The sequence below is a fragment of the Pipistrellus hanaki genome, assembly GCF_964339955.1.
Source record: "Pipistrellus hanaki genome assembly, chromosome: 6".
Lineage (NCBI taxonomy): Eukaryota > Metazoa > Chordata > Mammalia > Chiroptera > Vespertilionidae > Pipistrellus > Pipistrellus hanaki.
The window spans coordinates 15,306,298-15,329,167 of NC_140508.1; the positions used below are offsets into that span (position 1 = coordinate 15,306,298).

General features: G+C 40.6%; 1 protein-coding gene across 13 annotated transcripts in view; it reads right to left on the minus strand.

The window, feature by feature from the left end:
- Positions 1-1,123: 1,123 nt before the first annotated feature.
- SYNDIG1 (synapse differentiation inducing 1) overlaps positions 1,124-22,870 on the minus strand; it is a 129,386-nt gene continuing 107,639 nt past the window's right edge. For all 13 annotated transcript variants that reach the window (XM_084887115.1, XM_084887113.1, XM_084887120.1 and 10 more), the window contains one exon: positions 1,124-2,281. In XM_084887115.1, the coding sequence (XP_084743241.1) occupies positions 2,123-2,281 (159 nt within the window). In that variant the 3' untranslated portion in view covers positions 1,124-2,122. The remainder of the gene's footprint in view (positions 2,282-22,870) is intronic.

Consider the following 22,870-nt stretch of genomic DNA (forward strand, 5'->3'; position numbering starts at 1 on the left):
TTCCAACTGGAAAAGCAGGGCCTGAGAGAAGTGGGAGGTTTGTCTAGCAGGAGACAGAGTGTCTGGGCATAAAAGAGTTAGTGCAGAGCAACTATGATGAGGTAGTGAGATGGGGGACATGACATACATACAGTGTTGGTTCTACTTCTTAACCAAATCCAAAGTCATGGAACTTTGGGCACCTCTTAAACTTCAAATAAACTTTTTTTTGGACAAATATGAAAAAGCCCATTTCACACAGAGGTTCCTGATAAATAAACCTGGAGAGATTGGGCTGAAATGATGGGACGGTACAAGCAAGCCAGGGGATAATTACCCAAACACTGGGAATAACAGTGGCCACTCCAACTCCTTCACATGACCCAGGCCAGGGCTCTGTGTGCACACACTTACTAGCCATCCTAGGAATGGGCCTCACTTATCCTCTTCTAGAGATGAGGTTCCAAAAAATATACCCATCTACCCAGGATCACACAGCTAGAAAACAGCACAACTGGATTCAAGTCCAGGTTGGTTTGATCTCAAATCCCTGCTATCACTGGATTACTCGGATTCTTACAGGGGCATTTGGATTTCTTCCATATATATTTTTTAGAGCACATTTTTGAAGCAGCTATTACAACCAAATGGTAGAAGATCATAGACTTGACCTAGGAAGGCAGTGCTAATAATTTTCACAATATTAAGTGTTTAAAGTCAAGGGTAAGGAAGATCAAACCAGAGTCCTTATTCCAGGACAGTGATTCCGTACACTGGGATCACCAGGCTGTGCACCAATCAATCAAATCAGAAATCTGGGGCTGGAGTCCAGGCAGCAGGAATGCTGTAGGTGCTGGGATGAAACCGTTATCCTAGGGCCTAGAGAGATGGTCTCAGCATCTACTGAAAGTATCAGAACAACAGTGTTCCAGGTGGAACGTAAGCAGTCAGAGATGATGTGATTCTCATCTTAGGAGACCCTTCTCCAGTTTTAGCATCCAAGTCTTGCCTGGCTCTTCAATTATTTTAAAAAGAAACAATTATAAGTGAAAGCTAAGAAATAGTGTTAATAAAAAAAAATAGTCTTAGACAAAATAGCTAAAAGATAATTTTTGTTAAATAATGAACACTCGTGAAACAGCAATGAAATGGTATTAAAATGTCTGCGATTATTTCTCAGCAGTCGCCTGATAACTAAGCAGCATGAAGCAGTAGTTGCACTTAAAAAATGACAAGAAAATAGCTATTCATTTAGTTGACAGAGAAGGTTCATCTCCTTCTAAGATCACTAGCGCCCCTTTTATCATGAAGGCGGGGGCCAACGCTGGTCTTTATGCTGAGATGGAGTCCACAGTCCTGGAGCCAACCTCGGCGTCCTTCCGGGAGGAGTCCTGGGCCAGCCTGTGGCCTGCTCCCCTCGCCCTAGATCAATGAGGCCCAAGGTTGCAGACTGCTATGTGGTGAGTCCTAAGTTTGGACATGACAAGGGAGGCTGGATGAGCCTAGGCTAGGGAGAGGGGGGAAAGGAAAGATTGAGCCTGGGGACTGGTCCCACACAGTTCTGACTTGGCATTCTTAGGGCTGCACCCATTGAAGACCACAGACAGCAGGATTCCTGCCAGCAGCTTTGTCTGTCTTTTCTGATCAGCCCTGTTTCCTCTCCATGGGGAAGGTACATGGACTGGGAAAATGGCAGAGGCATCAAGCAGGGCAACAGACAGAAGAGTGACACGTCCCCGGCCTTCTGCCTATTGCACCATATCCCATAAAAAATAAACACAGTTTTACTATTTATATATTGCTAGTGCTATGGCTTTCCAGGCTCTGGCAGGCTGCTGAGAGCAGCACTGCCACTGGTCCACCAGACCCATCCAGACACAGCCCTCAGGGTAAGGATCTTTGGAGCTTCCACTGGGAAGGGTTAACGGTGCCCAGCTGTCTCCTGTTCTACAATGTGTTGTGAAAATAAAAGGGTAAAAACAAAACAAACTGATGAGTAGAAAACTCCAGGGTGTGATGGAGTTGTTTGGCAATAATTTATACTACACAGCATCACACAGGTGTTTCTCCCCTGCTAGCCCTGCTCTCTCTGCGCGGGCATGACACCAGCCCCGAGTTCTCCTCCTTCATGTGCGGAAGAAGCTCATAGGTGATTGTTCTTGGAGAGGTAGGCAATGAGGGCCACGGCCACGCCCACGTAGATGCCAGTTCCGATGGTGATGGAGAGCACGGCCAGGAAGAGGGCCCGCCGAGAGCTGGTGCTGGCCTGGTGGAAGTCCCCCTTGGCCACGGCTTTGTTGGTCTGCAGAGTTGAAAAGAAAGGAGGGGGAAGGAAAAGGAAGTCAAGAGGAGCAAGTCAGGACAGATGAAGAGCGTGCGTGGCTCACGTCTGGCTCCCTTCCAACCTTGAACCTGACTGGTTCCAGGGAGACAGGACTCCCTGCTCTGAGCTGGTGACAGCTGTTCTTTCTAACTGGCAAGAAAGGAATGGGGGACTGATGCTTATGACTGCTTCTCCACTGCAAGGCATTCAAAGTGAAAAAAGAAAAAAGAAAAAAAGGGCCTCCAGCAAACACCCATGGTCAGCAGTCGTCCAGCTGAACACTGTAAATGTGGGGCCCAGGGTCTCGGGCACCAGTATGCCAGGGATGGATAGCTACCACTCAGTGCCCTGCTTGCTACCCAATAATGCCATTTCCTTTCATCTGAATAACACTAAGCTTTCTAAAATACGTTCACACTTTATTAACCTTAATAGGAGGAGTGTGGGGAAGGGTATTATGGTCCTTATTTCCCAGAAAAGATATTGTGGCATGAGATTATTAAATTGACCGCAGGATACTTGAGACTCTACTCAACTGGTGGCCCTGGAGTCATGCTTCCCTTACGGTCTCCCTTCCTGGAACAGCTAGACTTGTTACAACTCATCCTTCAATACAGTGGTTTGAAGTAAGAGCACTATCTAGACATCTGGTTGTTCAGTTACATAACACGGCATTAGTTCTATTCGATTCATTTCTTATGATCTTATGATCATGAGGTGGCAGGAACGTGGTTTTGGATGTTGAATCAGATTTGGTATTTTTTGGTAGACCCACGTATTCCCTCTCATTCCCTTCCTTTCTGAAGGAAGGTTTCTGGCCGGGTCTCATTTCCATGTGTCACCAGTGGTATTTCTGCGTTGTGTAGGCAGGTACAGGAGTCAGGATATTTTTTACTCAGATTGAAAACACCGAGGCCTTTGCAATGAACCACAAGAGGTGAAACTCCAAGAGGACTCACAAAATGAATTTCTCTTCTCTGTGGTCCAGACCCCAACTGATGAGGTCTGCATCCCTGTGTCAGGTTGAGAAGGGACTTGTGTCTGCTTCATGGCTGCTCTCTCTTTCCCCTAATTTCTGGATCGCGAAGGCCAGTTTTTATGTCCTCCTCCCTCAATTTTTTGGCTTGGAAGTGAGCTTTGGATCTAACCAATGACTTCTAGTGAAGCAGGGCTAAGAAAATGCAAAATGGGAAGTCTCCTAGGGCAGTAATAATTAAGTCTTAATTAGGTGAGTTTCATTTTCTAGCAGTGCTTCTACCCTCTAATGCCCTAGAACATAACTCACTGTCACTGCCCATCTTCAGCCCAGCAGCCATCCTCTATTAGAATGTCATTTGTGCTTATCTCTGCCATTAGCCCTGTCCTTGTCCCCATCTGCCCACGGCTCTGCTGCCGGAGCAGTACATACAGAGAGGAAGGCAAGGTGGACACTGCATTCCTTACCCCTGGACTCAGGCCCCTGCAGGGAATTCCTGTCTCAGAGGACTATCCCATGAGAGTTCACACATTTTAGTAGTGCCCCCTTTTTATGTTTCATTGATCTCCATGCTTCTTCTTATACCAGTGCCAAGCTGTTTTGATTACAATGCCCTTGTGGATAATTTGATATTGAGTGGTATGATATCTTCAACTTTGTTCTTTTTCAAGATTGTGTTGGCGATTCAGAATCTTTTTTGGTTCCATATACACTTTTTGGGATATTTGTTCTAAATCTGTGAAATATGCCATTGGCATTTTAATAGGAATTGTGTTGAATCTATAGATTGCCCTGTGTAGGGTGGATATTTTAATTGTGTTAATTCTTTCTATCCATGAATACAGTATATGCTTCCATTTATTTGTATCTTCCTCAATTTCTTTCTTCAATGTCCTGTAATTTCCTGAGTACAGGGTTTTTTTGTTGTTTGTTTGTTTTTTACCTCAGTTAAATTTATTCCTACGTACGTCATATTTTTTGTTGCAATAGTAAATGGGATTGCTTTTTTAGATCTTCTTTCTGAGAGTTCATTACTAGTGTATAAAAATACAACTGATTTCTGATTATTCATTTTATAGCCTCCTACTTTGCAAATTCATTTATTAGATCTATCCCCACTTACCTGGTTGTAAAGATACTTAGAAAACCCAATTTTTAAATTCAAGAGCAAAAGTAAGTGGTAAGCTCATGAAAACAACAGACTTCCTTGAGTAATGTATTATTTACACCGAGGAAATGAAAATCGTATAAACAGGGCATGCGACAAGCACACGTGTTCTCTGTCTAAAATCTCTACCACCAGAACCATGATGCATTTTCCATCAGCATTTGCTGAAGAGGCAAGACTTCTCTATCCTCTATCTGTCTCTACCCACCATGCCTCAACTCCACAGTGGCAGACACCAAGGCTGGCAAGCTGTGAGGAGGACAGGACAGGAGAGACCATACCCTCTTTCCAATACGCAGGCATGCCATTGGCAACTACATTTTAAAAGAACAGTGCTATATAGCAACCCCCAGAATGGCTCAAATGGAAAAGTGACCCAGTAAAAAATGTCAGTAACAATATGGAAAAACTATAATTGTCATCCACTCCTAGTGAGAATCTACATTTGTATCACTATTTGGGGAAACTTCAGTACTTCTTATAGTTGAACATATAGCTATATTTTAACACTATTCCCTTCCTGGTAAATACACTACAGAAATTATCCCTATGTTCACCAAAAGACATCGACAAGAATGTTCACAGAAATATTAATAATTGTAGCCCCCAGATGGAAAATCAGTCAAATGCCCAACAACAGTAAAAAGTATAAATAATAATGGTACCCCAACATGGTAATGAAATAAATCTCAGGAACATAATGTTGACCAGAAGAAGTCTAATACATGATGTTATTCATATAAAGTACAGCATAGGCCAAAATAATCTATGCTATTTGTTGGCAAAGAAGTCAAGTTAGTGGATAGCTATGGGGAAGGTCAATAATTGGAAGAAAGCACAGTTTAAAAAAAATATAATTTTGCACCTCAAGATAATTTTAGAAATGATTCTAGCAAAAATTAAATGAACAGATAAGAAGCATCAATAAAGAAATCAGAAACTCATTTTATGAAACTACAGAAGAAAAGGAAAGAGATGCTAATTTCCCTATACACAGATGTAAATGAGATTCATCAAGGTGTGTCCCAGACTTGCTTCTCCAGGCTGCTCTGTCCAGGCCCTTGTGTTTGCAGTGGCGTTTTCATTACTCATCATCACTTGAATCCAGGACTCATCTCTATATTCATAGGAGCGTGGCCTGCCCCTTGCTGAGGGATAGGCCCCTGGGCCTCTTGAGGCTTCCATCCCAGAGCACAGCACCCGTGCACTCATACTTGCCTCTCACCCTGCATACTGGGACCTTCATCCAGCAGGGGCGGCATGTTTCCCAGGGGGACTATCCCTCAGCAAGGGGCAAGCCATGCTCCTATGAAAATAGAGATGAGTCCTGGATTCAAATGACGATGAGTTATGAAAACGCCACTGCAAATACAAGGCCTCAACAGAGCATGTTCACTCAATGAATAAACCACAGAGGCAATTGGCCTTTCTTCTCACCATTCTGAGCACAACATGCTTTAGTCAGAAACACTGCCACTCCAAATTAGAACCCCTTGGATGCATCTTCATGGCTGATAATCACTGGTCTTCTTCAGAATCTATAAGCTGATAAAGATGATAGAATCAGGCATTTGCAGGCTTCAGCATCCATGGCGATAGGAAGAGGGGTATTTGCTGTTTCTCAAGGAATATAGGAGGTGAGAAAGGCCAAGACAATCGAGGCTGGAGAGAGCCTGCCCGGTGAGTGCTGGGGAGGAGCTCCCTGTGATTGCTGGAGATGTTTCATGTCTGTGCTGTCCAGCATGGTGGCCACTAGCCACCCGTGGTTATTAAACACAAATACTATAGGCTCATGAGAAAACATGGCAGGTAACCCCACAGGGAAGAGACATGAGGGAGAAGGACCCCAGCTCTGGAGTGAACCAAAAAAGAAGGCAAAATGCCTAAAACTGAGGTTCAAGGAGTCTACCAGGCTATGCACTGCATGTGGGGCGCCCCCAGGCCCCTGGGAAACGGGCTCACACACGCCTGCCCTGTGTGGACCATGTGTGAGCTTGTTTTACTGCCCACCCAATCTGGTTCAGTGTCTGGCTGAGAAGGAAACAGGTGACCCCATGTCAAGGAAAAGCCCCTTGAATTTGCAGGTAACTTGGGGAGTCTTGGGACTTCCGCATGGCCCGGCACGAGCTTACCTGTATTTGAAGAGCACACAGGGCTCCTTTACATTTGGAATCGGGAGACACACTAACCCTGGCCTTTGGGGACCCTGAGGCAAGGACTTCTAAATGGAACACCTTCCCCTCATATGTGACCATCTCCTCTTCTCAAGCCAGCCCAGAGCTGCTCTGTGGGGCCTGGGCTCGGTCTCTCTCAGATGGATCAGGAACCCTGGGCTAATGTTTCTCTTTGCTCTGGATTCAGTTTCCTATAGGCTTTGGTCAAAGGCTTCATTTGACCAAACACCCACTATTTGGAAAACACCCACTATTTAAAAAATATATTTTATTGATTTTTTAAAGAAAGGAAGGGAGAGAGAGAGAGAGTTAGAAACATCAATGAGGGAGAAACACCCATCACCTGCCTCCTGCATGCCCCCTACTCGGGATCGAGCTCCCAACCTGGGCATGTGCCCTTGACCGGAATCAAAGGCTTGTGCCCTTGACCTGCATGCTTTATCCACTGAGCCAAACCAGTTAGAGCAACACCCACTATTTAAAAAATATATATATGGCCGAAACCGGTTTGGCTCAGTGGATAGAGCATCGGTCTGCTGACTGAAAGGTCCCAGGTTCGATTCCGGTCAAGGGCATGTAAATTGGTTGCTGGCACATCCCCAGTAGGGGGTGTGCAGGAGGCAGCTGGTGGATGATGCTCTCTCATTGATGCTTCTAACTTATATCTATCCCTCTCCCTTCCTCTCTGTGAAAAAATTAATTAAAAATTATATATATAATTATATATTATATATATTATATATATGGATTATATATATAATATATAATTATACATTATATATATATATATATATATATATATATATATATATATATATATATAAAGGATTTCAGAGAAGAAGGGAGAGGGAGAGAGAAATAGAAACATCAATGATGAGAATCATTGATTGGCTGCCTCCTGCACGCCCCCTACTAGGGATTGAACGCTCAACCTGGGACCCTTAGGTCTGCAGGCCAATGATCTATCCACTTAGCCAAACTGGCAAGGGCAGAAAACACCTGCTATTGTTTTAGGAAAATTATTTCCCCCTGAGATATGTCCCTGCTGTTTTGTTTTTCTTACACACTTATTTTAGGGGTAAGGTCGGATGTTTCCAGGTTCCATTAAAATCAGAGATATACAGTATTCTCTCTGCTCTTGTTGAGCACAGGGTCCAGGCACAGCCGGGAGGGCCTTAACAGAAAAGCCTGTGCCACACCCCAGCCTCCGAGATGTGTGATGGGCTCCCCAAGACACTCACTGCCCCTGCAACCATGTCTTCAGAAATGTATAGCTCACTGGGAGCATGGGGGCTCATTTCCCTCCAGTTCCAGTCTCTGTCTGACTGGTTTACATTTCTCTGCATTACTGCAAAGTTTGTTTCTAGTATTTATTATGCCTAACATTCGCTATGCATTCACCAGGCACTCGGAGCTGTACTTGATAGTCAGACTCAGTGTAATATTCTGCATAACAAGATAATGTAAACATACTACACCTGGAGGATGAAAAACCTCTCAGATGCAGGTGGTTTCACACACAAGCCTCAACACACACGTTTCTTTCCTTAATGAGTTTAACTCCAGGTGTATTTTCACGCGCCCCCACCTGCACTGCTCTTTTGAAGCAACTCTTCTATTTTAAGGCATTAAAAATACACTGAGTGGCCAGGTTATTTTGATCCTATATAATAAAAGGCTAATGTGCAAATTGTCCCCTCAACCAGGAGTTCGACCAGCAGGAGGCTGGCCAACAGCCCATGTCCCCTCTCCATGGCCAGGCTGGCAGGACCCCACCCATGTACGAATTCACTGAGTGGCCAGATTATTATGCATTCAGAGATCATAATAATCTGGCCACTCAGTGTGTATCTGTTGTTAGTTAAGTCTGAAGGGCAGAAAGAGTATATCAGTTACAAAACAAATGCACCAATCGTGTCTGGGTAACTGGATCACCTGGGTTTGAGCCCCGGCCTCCACAGAGCCACCCCGCCTGTCCTTGGCTTGGATCGCTGCACTCGGAGGGAGGGACTTCCCACAGAGATGTCTGCAGTGCCTTTCATCAAGGTCACCCCTTCTGTGGACCTTATTTTACAGGGACGACAGCATCATAAACATAACAGCATAAATATAAACGGAACAACAGTTACTGTGCCCGGCCCATGCAGGACACCCAAGCTGCTATTATCTCTCCATCTCCACGTGAGATCTGAGAAATCTCAAAGCCTTTAAGCCACTCAGCTCACGAGTGGCCTTCCCAATGGGCCTGAAGCAGTTTCACGCTCTTGCACTCTCTCACACGCTAAACTCTGGTCCCAACCAGAGGTTTTCTCTCCTGTGAGAGGAGGGCTGGGAGGCTGGGACTCCTCCAGCCAGGACGCAGGAAACCTAAGCCATCCAAGCAAAATGGGAACCCCTGGAGGAGGGTGGAGGGGCGCCTTCCGCTCAGCCCTGCCCCTGGTGCCCTCTCACTGCCACCTCCTCCCATTCAGCCTGCCATCCACATCCTCAAATACTCTCTCTCGAATCTCCTACCCAGCGCTGCCCCATTGCACTCCCATTCTCTTCTGGGAGTCACTGGCGCTCAGGTTGGTAGGAAGTAACCATGATAATAAGAATTTCTACTATTAAATTTTTACTCTCTAAAATAAGTTAAAAAATATATATATATATATATATATATATATATGTGTGTGTGTGTGTGTGTGTGTGTGTGTGTGTGTGTATATATATATATATATATATATATATATATATATATATATAAAATAAAAATTTGCTTTTGTCATTCTGTGAGATTCATCCCTGTTGTAGTAATTACGACATCATTTATTAAAGACAAAATCAGAGGGACTAAAAGTTGCTACCTTCATTTCTTAAATATGAACAGCTGTAACTGGCCAGAAATTTTATAGTGGCTTTCCCTGTGTCCTTCATATTTTTAAAAATATTTGTTTGCATAAACATACACACATACTAAGTATAAGACTCATAGAAAAGCGCACAATTTAAAAATTAATAAATACACAGCTTGGTGTATTACAATGTGCACACAGCCCTGTAGCCATCATTTGGAACAAGAACAGAACAGTATGTTCTGAAAAGTATGTACTTGAAAGCCTTCCACTGCCCCTTCACTGCCATTTTCCCACAGCAATAAACACTGTCCTGATTCAGCCTAGCTCGTGATTTTGTGCTATAGCAGGTGCTGCAAGATTCTTTAGAATTTGAAATACCTGACTATTCAGTCGAGGGCACTGACTTCTTTTCCCTTTGATTGTCAAATAACAAATGACAACAACTAACAAAATAATAGCCGTCTGGTGTAAATAGATCAAAATTATGCCTATTTTTTTTTAATCAGATAGGCAAAAATATATTTTTTGGAGGGTCACAGAATTTTAGTAATTAAAATTTAGTATGTGTGCCATGAGGTAAAAAAGGTTAAAAATAGCTGGCTTAGATTGTGTTGCCTGCTTTGGAATTTCCTGTAACAGGTCTTGTGGTATAAAAACTGGCTTCCACCCTAGCTGGTTTGACTCAATGGATAGAGCGTCGGCCTGTGGACTGAAGGGTCCCAGGTTTGATTCTAGCCTGGGTTGTGGATTTGTTCCTCAGTAATAGGTGTGCGGGAGGCAGCGAATCAATGATTCTCTCTCATCATTGATGTTTCTATCTCTCTCTTCCTCTTCCTGCTCTCTAAAATAAGTAAAAAAAAAATAAAAATAAAAATAAATATGTATATATATATGTGTGTGTGTGTGTGTGTGTGTATGTGTGTGTATATATATATATATATATATATATATATATATATATATATAATAAAAACTTGCTTTTGTCATTCTGTGAGATTCATCCCTGTTGTAGTAATTACGACATCATTTATTCTCTGGTGTCCTGCTGCATTAATATACTATGATTGATTTGTCCACTCTCCTGTACAAAGGCATCTGGGTAGTTTCCAGTTTTTGGCTATTATGAATAGGGCTGCTATGAACATAAACATTCTAATGACCATCTATATTTATTTCTGTTGGCTATACAGCTAAGAATAAAACTACAAATAATAGGGTATGTATATATTCAGTTCATAAAGTAGTTTTATAATCATAGTAACCGATGAATACAGGGTTTTATAAAATACATGGCACAAAAGATTTCTAAACTGATCCATCAACAGCGGTGTCACAAATACTTCTGTACCTCTGAGGCTTTTTCCAAAAGACATATGATGAACTTTTTAGTGGATCTGACTGTTATTTATTAAATTCTTAAAAGGTTAAACTTTTTATTTTTTAATTTATCAACTTATCATCTATTTATCACTGGCCACCTATTGTGGTCCTTTCTTACAGAACTTCCTGCCCTTGATTCCACCTCCCATTTGTCACCTATTCCCTTTCCCCACCTCCTAATGCATTTAGTTAACTCTTTATCTGACCAAGCCAAGCACACTGGTGTTGCTTCTTCTAGCTTTGATTACTAGTTTCTCATATGTTATGGAATTATTCTTTTTTTTTTTTTTTTTTTTTTTTTTACCATACTCACCAATAGCCTTTCCATATATATTTTTTTCATTATATGATCAAACGTATCAGATAACCTATCCATTTTTTTCCTTATTTTTCTGGAGACCACATTCCTGGAATCTGCTATCCTTCTGCTTCTATTTAATAGGATTGCTCTTTGATGCCATCCCTTTAATTATATTTTGAGATTTTCTTTTGCTTTTCCTCTAAGATAAAATTTTTGTATCCTTAGGTCTTTTCTGAGGAAGACTCATGCCTGCACTACATGCTACTGAAAACCCCTGAGAACCATTAGTGTGTGGATGATATGTTTGTAAGACTTTGCATATCTATAAATGACCATATATTACCACTGCTACCACCACCACCACCACACTTGATTGATGGTTTGGCTAGGTATTCCACATTTGACTAGAATTCCACATTGGATATCATTTTCCCTCAAATTTCTGAAGACATCTGTCTGTACTTTTCCAATTTTCAATCCTGTCTAAAGGTCTAGAATCCTCCTTATACCACTCACTATTAAAACCTGCTTCTTCTCTCTAGAAGCTTTTAGGAATCCCCCATTTATGTCCCAGATTCTGAAATGTTAATTTGAAAGGCCTTGATATTAAATCTATGAATTAATCCTTCAATTGTCTCATTTTTTTTGTACTACTGTCCATTTCTGGCTTTTTGTTAATATTTTATGGAAGATCTCCTCAACTGTTGAAAGGTATTTTTCTACTCCCTGCATTGTCTCTTTATTTGTCCCTCCTCTTACCCTTACCCATAAATTCAGTTCTCATTTTTTCAGGTTAGAGGCATTCTCAAATGTCAGGCAATCATCGGTGGCTACTTGACATTTAAGAGCACCAAAGGCCAACCAGATGCTCTGTGTGCTACTGAAATGCTCTCTATACCTACACTTCCTAAAGGTGCTATTTTTGTTTCTTGTTGGTCCATGTCCATTCTCTTTTTCTTTCATGGTTTTATGATTTTTATTTTATTCTAACGTTTTAAACATAATCCTATAGCATAAAAGGCTAATATGCAAATTGACTGAGCAGTAGAACGAACTGTCAGTATGACGCACACTCACCACCAGTGGGCAGATGCTCAACGCAGGAGCTGCTCCTGGTGGTCAGTGCGCTCCCACAGGGGTAGCACTGCTCAGCCAGAAGCCAGGCTCACAGCTGGCGAGCCCAGTGGTGATGGTGGGTTCATGTGTTCTCATTTTTGATCCTTTGCCACTTGTGTGGTAGTGTTGCCTACTCACTACTTTAAGAAATTTTGATGGACTCTTGATGGGGAAAGTTTATAAACCAATCAACTCATAATCTCTTGCTTCCTCATACTTTTTATTAAGAGAGACATTTGTGACATTTTTGTGTGATCTTTTCCTACAGAATTAGTTCAGCCTGTTGCCATGTCCCTAAGATAATACTTGGGACATGGCCCTGGTGGGCATCAATGCTTACAGTTGGCCTCCTTGTAGGAACGCAAGGCAGGTAAATTCAAGAATGCTGGCCTTATGAGTAAACACATATGGACAAATAAAAAGAAGATACATCAATAAGAAAACAATAATGAAAAATAAAAGCATGAAGAGAAAGAAAAGAAATTTCTTGGTACCCTGGCAAGCTTACAAAGCTCATTGGCCTTAGTGGCAAGATGTGAGTTTTAAGAAGTATGAGATGTATTGCAGTTTCAAGGAACACAGCTTTGTTTTCATGTTATAAAAACAGTCAATTTAAATATTTGCCACAAAACAATAACAGCTGACAGAGGCACCTTTAGGGATTCTAATCCCAGCTATGTAGGTTAACAATTTGAATTCTGGGACTCGGTGCTTAAAGAGAACAGTGGGACCATTTCCTTACCCGGAGAATTTGTACAACATGCAGAGTTGAATCTTCTACAGTTCAAGTAAAAAAACAACACCAAGTATGGAAATGGTGCTGCCCCAGGCCATTTGTATTATTTGATTCCATGATGCTCTCCCTAGACATAAGGAAGCAGTGACGATGCCACATAGCACTGGACAGTACCCAAATGTCAGATTGGAGACACACAGTTGGACATGGTTTTTTGTGGACAGAGAGAGGATAGTCAACTGTGGCCAGGACACAGCACAGATTGGAAGAACTGTTTATTTTTAGCGCAGCTGGCAAACCTTCAGCTTTCTGTTTATGAACCTGTTGTTTCCTGGAAGGTAGGCATAGCATTCTTCTTGTTTGCGTGTTTACTTCTAGTTGGTTTACTTTCGGTGAGGCCCCTTTCAGAACAGCCTTAAGAACTGGTCAGGCTGACATGTGATAGATGAGGAAATGGAGGCAGGGAAAGACTCAAGGATGCAGTTAGCAAAGGTTTGAAAGTGGAACTCGTGTTTCTTAATCATACCCAGCACTCTTTCTGTTCCGCATGCTACCTGTTCCAAGAATTGCCAAAGGTTAGTATATACTACAGGCAGGAATGACTACCTACTTTTGGATTTCAGTGGTGTTTGCATTTTCTATTCTAATTCTTTCCTGTTTTTTTTAAAAAAACAAAACTATTTACCTTTTCTATCATTATGGTGCTTATTTATAAAAGGCACCATGTCCTATGTTCTGGCAAATGATAAGCTGGCTGACATGGGAGATGCCTCCTGGAAAGATACAAAGTCAGGAAGCCCAAGGGGAATGCACTTTAGGAGAGAGGTCTGGGGGTCCATGTCTGGGTTTCTAACACTTTTGAGGGGAGAGAGGCCGTGGTGTTTGGCCAGAGAGATCCCATACACAAATCCCATAGCTTCAAAGAGTGTCCCTTTATGAAAGGGGTTAGAAACTTCTTCCTGCGGCTTGAGAAACAGCTTGAGAAACCAGAGGTTAAGTTTTTTTGTCTGTCCTGGATCCTGAATGTGCATTCAAAACCTAAGGGCCAGGCTAAAAATAGGTGCCAGCCCTGAATATATATATATAGGCACAGTGCCGAAGCCCTGATAACAAATTAAAATATACATGGATTCAGGACTTAAGCCATGGAAAGTACAAAGATGTTCTCTAAGGACAATTACAGTTTTGCAAGCTAGAGCTCATGAGTTTCCATTGGGGGGAAAATTAATCTTAGCTCTAGATAAAACCACAATAGGAAATTATAAACTACATGGTGTGTGTGTGTGTGTGTGTGAGTGCAGAGTACAATACATAAGAGGGTGGTTGGTGATATATCTCCCAAAACAGAACTATTACTTCCAGAATTAAATGACTCCAAGACAATTTATTTTTAATATCTATTACAACTCAAAAAGATTAAAGTAATTGAAATTATTTAAGTGAGTAAGAAGGAACAGAAAGCCACAGTGAAAAAACAAGAGACTATATTTTAAAAAATGCAAAGTTGGAAAATCCACAGCTAGAATTTTTATACTTTCCAAAGATTAAAGCAGTGAAAAAAAAGAAATTTCATTTTGGAGTTTTTAGGCAAAACCCAGTGTCTTGAGAGAAGACTGGAAAGGCAGGTCAGGAGGAAGATGCAATGATGATGGTGGTGGTTGAGAGGGAGTGGCCAGCAGGAAGGATGACAAGGTTGGCCTTGAGCACTGGATTTGAGTTTATTTTTGAGATATCCAAGTAAAGATACCAAGCTAAATATATGCATCTGGGCTGGAATTATAAGACCAGAAGTTCACTATATATGGGTGGTAATCAATGCTTTGGTTATCAATGATATAGAGTACTTGATATAAAAGTAAGCATAGAGTACTTGATATAAATAGTATAGAGTACTTGATATAAAAATAGAAACAACTTAAGGGTCAAATAGCAGACTGATTAGATGCAGCTGAAGGGAGAATCTATCTGCTGGAAGATGTTTAGAAGGGCATTAGCTAGGTATGCACAGAAAGACACAGAGATGAAAAATAGGCAACTTAGCACATAAAAGAGTCCAACATACTACCAATAGGAATTACAGAGGAAAGAATGGGGAACTAATGAGGTCATGAAATAGTCAAAGGTGGGAATTGTCCAAACCTATGACAGATAGGCATCATCAGCTTGCAGGAATTCACTGAATTCGGAGCAGAACAAATAAAACTGAATACACATAAAGACACACCATGGTGGAACTGAAGAGAATGGTTTGAAAGAATAAACAAAAGGCTTATTCTAGACCATTCACATTTCCACTTTACTCTTTTACCATTAAGCATATCATTAATATCCATAGCTTTGATGACCAACTATGTATAGTGAACTTTTGGTCTTATAACTCCAGCCCAGATGCATATATTTAGCTTCCAAATATATCTTTATTTGGATATCTCAAAAACAAACTCAAATCCAGTGCGCAAGGCCAACCTTGTCATCCTTCCTGATGGCCCACTGTCCCCCTCAACCACCACCATCATCACTGCCCATCTTCCTCATAACCTGCTTTTCCAGCCTTCTCTCAGGACACTGGGTTTTGCCTAAAAGCCCTGAAACAAAATTCCTTTTGCTTCACTGCTTCAATCTTTGACCATGCCAGCTTCTATTCCCTAGCCTTCACTCTAGCTAATCTGAAAGGAATGGAGTACATTTTTAAAACATGCACCACATGCTCTCCCTTCTCTCTTTTTAAAACAGCCCCCAGTAGCTTCTCATTCTAAAGGGCTCCCAAGACCTGTATGGTCTGGTCCTTTCTGCCTCTCTGTCTTGTTCTCTTCTGTCCAGCCTCTCGGGTGCCCTACCGTTAGCCTCCTTTCCCCTTATCTGCCTTCACAACAGGATATCTTCCGATTGAACGCAAGCCCTCAGTCACCAGGTGAATTTTGCCTAACTCCCATTTTGGTCACACTCCTCTGAAACATGCTTTCAGGCAACTGTGACCCTTCATTTATGCCATTTACGACATTAATGTTCAGTTCATCCCCCAAAATGTTCAGCTCCCCACTAGGCTATAAGCTCCAAGGCAACAGAGGCCACCTTCTTGTCAACTTCTTTATCTTCAACATTTAACACAGCACCTTGCACATCAATGGCATTAAAAAATATTCCTTTAGTGAAGGACTTTCACAGGTTCTTATTTTATAATTGTATCCCAAATACATGAGTGAACTAGTACCTTTTCTTTTTATTTCTTTTTTATAAATATATTGTTATTGATTTGAGAGAGAGAGAGAGAGAGAGAGAGAGAGAGAGAGAGAGAGAGAGAGAGAGAGAAACATCAATGATGAGAGAGAATCATTGATTGGCTGCCTCCTGTACACCCCCTACTGGGGATCGAGCCGACATCCTGGGCAAGTACCCTTGACCAGAATCAAACCTGGTACCCTTTAGTCCACAGGTTGACGCTGAATCAGTGCCTTTTCCAACACGAACTCAAACTCCATGCTGACTTGTGAAGACAGCAATGATGCGTCTTACAGACATAGGCCTCTGCGGGCTGCTAACATCACAATGTTATTTGTTGAAAGTGAGGCGTGGCCTCTGAGTGGCTGTGCTCAGCTTGCACATTCATTTATGACATTTATCTCTCTCCCTCTTATCACAGCTTGTTTAGCAGAGAGTTGCATGTGTATGTCCTAAAATCATTTTGCATCTGCTGCCAGCAAGTAGCCCATGCTGGTCCTCATTTTGTGCTCACTCCTGACCATCTGGCCTCTTCCTGAGGAACCTCACTGCCTTCGGGTTGGCTGCAGAGTCTGCCAGCTGGGGGTGTGCACTTTCCAATTATGCTCCCTCGGGATTCAGTCATTTGTTTTTATTTTCCTGCTGCAAGAATTCCTGACCTGAAGAAACCCCAAATGTGCGATGATCACATAGTGAGAAAGAGGAAGTTGAGCTTCAGAACTTATTGTTGAATCCAATGGAATGAAGGTGAGGTAACATAATAATTGCTAGTAAAACTAAGGAAGCTTTAAACCAAAATACTATACAATATCTAGGATTTGAATGATCAAAAGGACAAAGAAATTCATTGCTGGGTTGAAAGGAAGCATTATCCAGGGTGGCTCTACCCGCCATCAGAAGGTAATTACATGGATTCCTGCAAATGACTGGGTTTTGTTGACTTTGGATTCCTAATTTTGAAATCCCTATATAAAGCTCTTAAAAGAAATGACAATGAACCATTAAACTGGAATGCAGAATGCCTTAAGGCGTTCCATGCCATTTTGGAGACACTTTTAACAGCTCCAGCACTTGGTCTCTGGGACATTAGAAAGCCATTTGATCTTTTTGTGCAAAATATCACAGTTTGAGTCTTGGAACTAACTCAAAATTTAGGAGCCAGAAGACGAATACTTTACTCTTCTAACTAGTTAAACAACTGCAATTCAAGGATGGCCAGTTTGCCTCTGGGCTGTGGCCTCAAACTGTGACCTTTTATAGGAGGCTGAAAAATGTATCCTGAGACAGCCTCTACATTGTGTGTTACCTGTGTTTGAACAAAAAGATGCTGGGTAAATACCAGGTCATATTACTTGACAATTGTAATGTTAAATCAAAGGTGGTATCTATTCTACCTTCAGTATGACAGGAGAACATGTTCAAGGCTGCATATAAATAATTGAAGAAGTCTATTCTAGCAGACCTGACCTGGCCTTTCAGTCTTTAGAAACTCGTGACATGGAGATGTTTATTGATGGAAGAGCTTCATGGCCTGGTGGTTAAGATCCAGATATTTGGGAAATCCCCATTTCTCTTCCTGTTGTTGCTTTCTACTTTAATCCCTGCATTGTGTAAGGTGTCTTTTATGTGTTTTTTCCTATTCTTTTCCTATTTAAGGATTGTGTTGTGGCTCAGAATATGGTCTGTCTTGGTGAATGCTCCATGTGTGATATACTTACTTCAGAAGAATAAGTATTCTACTGTTGTTTGTTGGTATGTTCTTTTAATGACATATCAGTCAAGTTGATTAATAGAGCAATATAGCAAGTAAAGATATCTCTGTCTTCATTGATTGTCTGTCTACTTGATCTATACTGACAGTGTTGATGTCGCCAACTATATATCTACTACTCCTTTCATTTCTATTAGTTTACCCTCATATTTTGACTCTATAGTTGGGTGCACACACATTCAGGATTATTTCTTTTTGGAAATTGACCCTTTATTATTATGAAATGAGCCTCTTTATTCATGATAACTACCCTTCTTCCAACGTAGGTTTTTCTGACATTAATATAGATACCACAGCTTTGTGTTGGCATAGTATATCTTTCTTCATATCCTAACTTTTAATATATCTGGGTATATATATATATAGGTTTCTTTAACTGATTATAGTATATATATAGTATATAATTTATATTTAGATAGCATATAATTGAGTTTCTTTTTTAAACAAGTCTGACAACCTCTGTGTTTTTTTTTAAATTGAGTATTTAGCCCACTTACATATAAATTATTATTAAAATAATTGAATTAATATTTACCAACTTTATGTACTTCTTGTATTTTTTCCCCTTCTTTTAGCCTTCTCTGGTTTTAATTGGGCAATTTATATGATTTCATTTTTATCCCCTCTATTAACTTATTATGTACTAGAAGCCTGGCACTTGAAATTTGGGCACTTGAGGAGAGGTCCCTCAGCCCAGTCTGCCTCCTCTCACAGACTGGGAGCGCCAGCCCCATCACCCCACTGCTGCTGCCACTGCTGGCCGCCACAGCTGTCAAGGTGTTTTGATCAACACGGACTCCAGTCCCTTCTCCACAAAAAAATGACAACTTTCTTTCGGCATTTTCAAGATGTGTCTTTCATAGGATATGACATTTCTTTCTTTCTTTTTTTTTTTTTTTAAACCTTATCTGAGGATATGTTTTCATTAATTTTTAGAGAGTTTGGAAGAGAGAGGGAATGACAGATAGAAACATCAATGTGAGAGGGACACTTTGATTGGTTGCCTCCTGCATGAGCCCTGACAAGGGAGGAGCCTGCAACCTAGGTACCTGCCCTTGATCAGAATGAACCCAGACCCTGCAGTTGGCAGGCCGAGGCTCTATCCATTGAGCCAAATCGGCTATGGCAGAATATGACATTTCTTAGCCCTTCCAGCAGCAGACCTTAGTTTTTCCCTCCAGGAGTGAGGTGGAAAAACCCTAAATCACTTTCTTGGATTCTTATTACCCAAGTTACCAAGAACACTGCGAATAGTGTAGGGGGAGCTTAGCCAATGAGCAGTCAGAAAAGATGTTTCCTCTGCAGCTGATGTGCAGAGGCCCCCTGTGCCACATGGCGCCGCTGGGAGCACACCCCCGGCCCTGTGCTGTGTCGCTGTGCTGGGGGTGTGCTGCCTGCCCAGATGCCCTCCATCCCTCCCTCCATGTCCCACCCTGGCTGCTGTGAGTACTTCCATCTCTGTGATGAGTGACAGTTAATTTGCATATTATCCTTTTATTAGATTAGATACTTCTTTTTAAAAATATATATTTCAGTGGAGGTCCTAGGATTTACAGTAGCATTTTTAACTAGCTCAAGACTACTTTCAATAACACCTAATGTCTTAGTTGTAGTTCATACTTTATGACGGAATATTCCCAAATCCTGTTGTTCCTCTAATATTATTGTCACTTTTCATTTTTAAAAAATTTCTTTATTGATTAAGGTGCTACCTGTTTCCTTATTCCCCCACTACCTTCTCCTATCTTCCCCACTCATGCCCTCACCCCCCTGTTGTCTGTGTCCATTGGATAGGCTTATATGCATGCATAAAAGTCCTTTGGTTGATCTCTCCCCCTTACCCTCACCCTCCCTTCCCTTCCCTCTGAGTTTTGATGGTCTGATAGATGTTTCTCTGTCTCTGGATTTGTTTTTGTTAATCAGTTTATGTTGTTCATTATATTCCATAAATGAGTGAGATCATGTGATATTTATCTTTCTCTGATTGGCTTATTTCACTTAGCATAATGCTTTCCAGTTCCATCCATGCTGTTACAAATGGTAAGAACTCCTTCTTTTTTACCATAGCATAGTATTCCATTGTGTAGATGTACCACAGTTTTTTTAAGCCACTCATCTGCTGATAGGCACTTAGGCTGTTTTCAAATCTTAGCTATTATAAATTATGCTGCTATGAACATATGAGTGCAAATATCCTTTCTGATTGGTGTTTCTAGTTTCTTGGGATATATTCCCAGAAGTGGGATCACTACTTTTCATTTTTTCACATATGCTACAATCATCCAATCCAGTGTTACTATTACTTTAAACCAAGCATGTCAAACTCAAAGCCTGTGGGCCCCATGCAGCCTACAACAAATATCTGCCAATATAATGGTATATAAGAAACGTTTTAATAAAAATTTTGTAATTTAATTTTTATAATATCCTGTTATACATAACTAGAGGCCCAGTGCCTGAATTCATGCATGGATGGGGTCCAGCCAGCCCTCCCTGATTGGGACTGTAGGCAACTGGCTGGCCAGCCCCACCCCAACCCTTGGTCAAACTCCCGGAACAGGGAATAATTTGCATATTAGCCTTTTATTATATAAGATTATTAATAACAAACAACAACATTCACTAATGATTGATTACTATAATTGTATTGCACTCATTTCCCTTACATGCCTTATGTGCAGGCGCACCATTTCTCTCCACTCATACCAGCAGCAAATAAATATCTTAGTAGCCGATTGCCACCTCATTAGTCTTGGGCTGACATGTTTGGTATGCGCAACAGGAAATATTTCACTTTTGTAGAAAAGAAAAATAAGTTTATTTGTGTTATGCTTATTAATTTATGTCTGGTAAGTTATGTTCAAAAATATTAATTTTTATTAAAATGTTCTATTACTTTATGTTAATGATTACTCATTTATTTCAGTCCTTTGTATTCAGCATGTTTCTATTGAAGTAAACCTATGTTTCTATAAAAATTGAGCCACAAATTTGTTTTTTTGTGGCCCACATAAACTTAAACCTTATTTATTTGGCCCTTGTTTATTTTATTAACCTTTGAGTTTGACATGCTTGCCTTAAGTAGACATTTATATTTCAGATAAGTTAAAAACAATAAACTAAAAGATTATATTTCACTTCTTTCCCCCCCCATTATTGCTGCTATTCCTTTTTAAATGTGAACCCTATTTTCTAACCCATACCATTTTCCTGCATCCTGAAGAACTTCTATAATAATTTCGTAGAAATCAGGTCTGCTGGCAATGAATTTTCAGTTATTTTTTTGAAATCATTATTAATCCTCAGCTTTTGAAGGGTATGCTCACTGGATATACAATTTTAGGTTGGCAGGTTTTTATTTGTTTCATAAAGATTGCATTCAACTGCATGGTTTCTCTGTAAGTAAGGGTTTTGTTCCCCCCCCCCCCCTTCCTTTTTGGAGATCTTTCAGATTTTTCTTCTTGTTTTTAATTTTTTTCAGTTTAAATATGACACATCTAGATATTATTTTTCTTGTTTTTGTGTTTAATTCTGCTTGGAGATTTTTCTGCTTTTTGAACAGTGGTTTGGTCTGTCACTAAGATTGAAAAACTCTTGACCATTATTTTTAAAAAAAATATTTCTTCCTTTGGTATTCCAATTATACATGTTAAACCATTTCCTGCGGTTCCATCACTCTCAGTTGTAAGTTCTGCTCTGTTAGTTTTTCTTAATTCTTTTTTCTCTTTTTATTTCAATAATTTTTTGACCTATCTTCAAGCTCACTGATTCTTCCCTTAGCTGTGTCAAGTCTATCAACAAAAACATTCTTCATTTCTATTATTGCATTTTGGTTTACAGTTTTAATTTCTCTGCTGACATTGCTCATTCGTATAAATAATTGCTTTTTCTATTAGAGCCTTTAACCTATTGGTCATAGTTGTTTTAAATTCCCTGTCTAATAATTCCAACATCTAATCATAACCAACTTTGATTCTGATGATTGCTTTGTCTCTTAAAACTTTTCTTGATATTTGGCATGCCTTGCAATATTTGTTGAAGGGTATCTTGAAGAGGGCAATGCATATTGAGGGAAATAGGCCTTCAGTATGAAAATGTATGCTAATTTTGCCAGGGGTGGAGCTTATTTGATGTTTGTGATAGCTTTAGGTACCAAAGCTTCAAGGTCCTCTAAGTCCTCATGTTTGTCTTCCCTCTTGACTTCCCTATGTATAGACTACTCCTTACACAAAGTATATGTCTTTCATCCCTCCCAGCTCAAACCCATGGCTATCATACTGGTGGTTTATTCACGTGGTGGTAGGGTGTGGGGAGGAGAATGTCCTCTGGTCTAATTAAGTCTCACCCCTTGGAATATATAATGGGCCTAGGGTGCATTCCCCACAGAGGTATACATTTCACAATCCTTCTGTTCCTCCCACAGGGTAGGGTCCCCACCCATAAAAAGTATGCCAGAGGCCACCCTACATCAGATATGAATACCAGCAGACACATCCAAAAGGGGGCTTGGGATAAAGATCTATTTAGAACCATGAACAAACACTGTGGCAATTTAGAAATGCAGGATTTCAGCAAATATGAGATGACATCTTTTGTAAATGGCCACTTAATAAGACGGTGTGCTAAACTGGTGCTAACCATGTGCTAAACTAAGTAATGTTCTTACGATGCAATAATTTATTTACTTAAATGGCCAAAGTAAAGATGATAAGCTTTTTCCAGCACTTTGCTTTTGGATTCACAAATGAAAACATGTTGGAGATATTTTTAAAAATGCTCTAAGATAGCTCTCTTTTGCTCAGAAAGTTTCTATTTCTTTCCTGTACATACACATAGTGTTAGGCTATAGATATTTGAAGGATATGCTAAGTTAACTTGTTTTTAAATGAT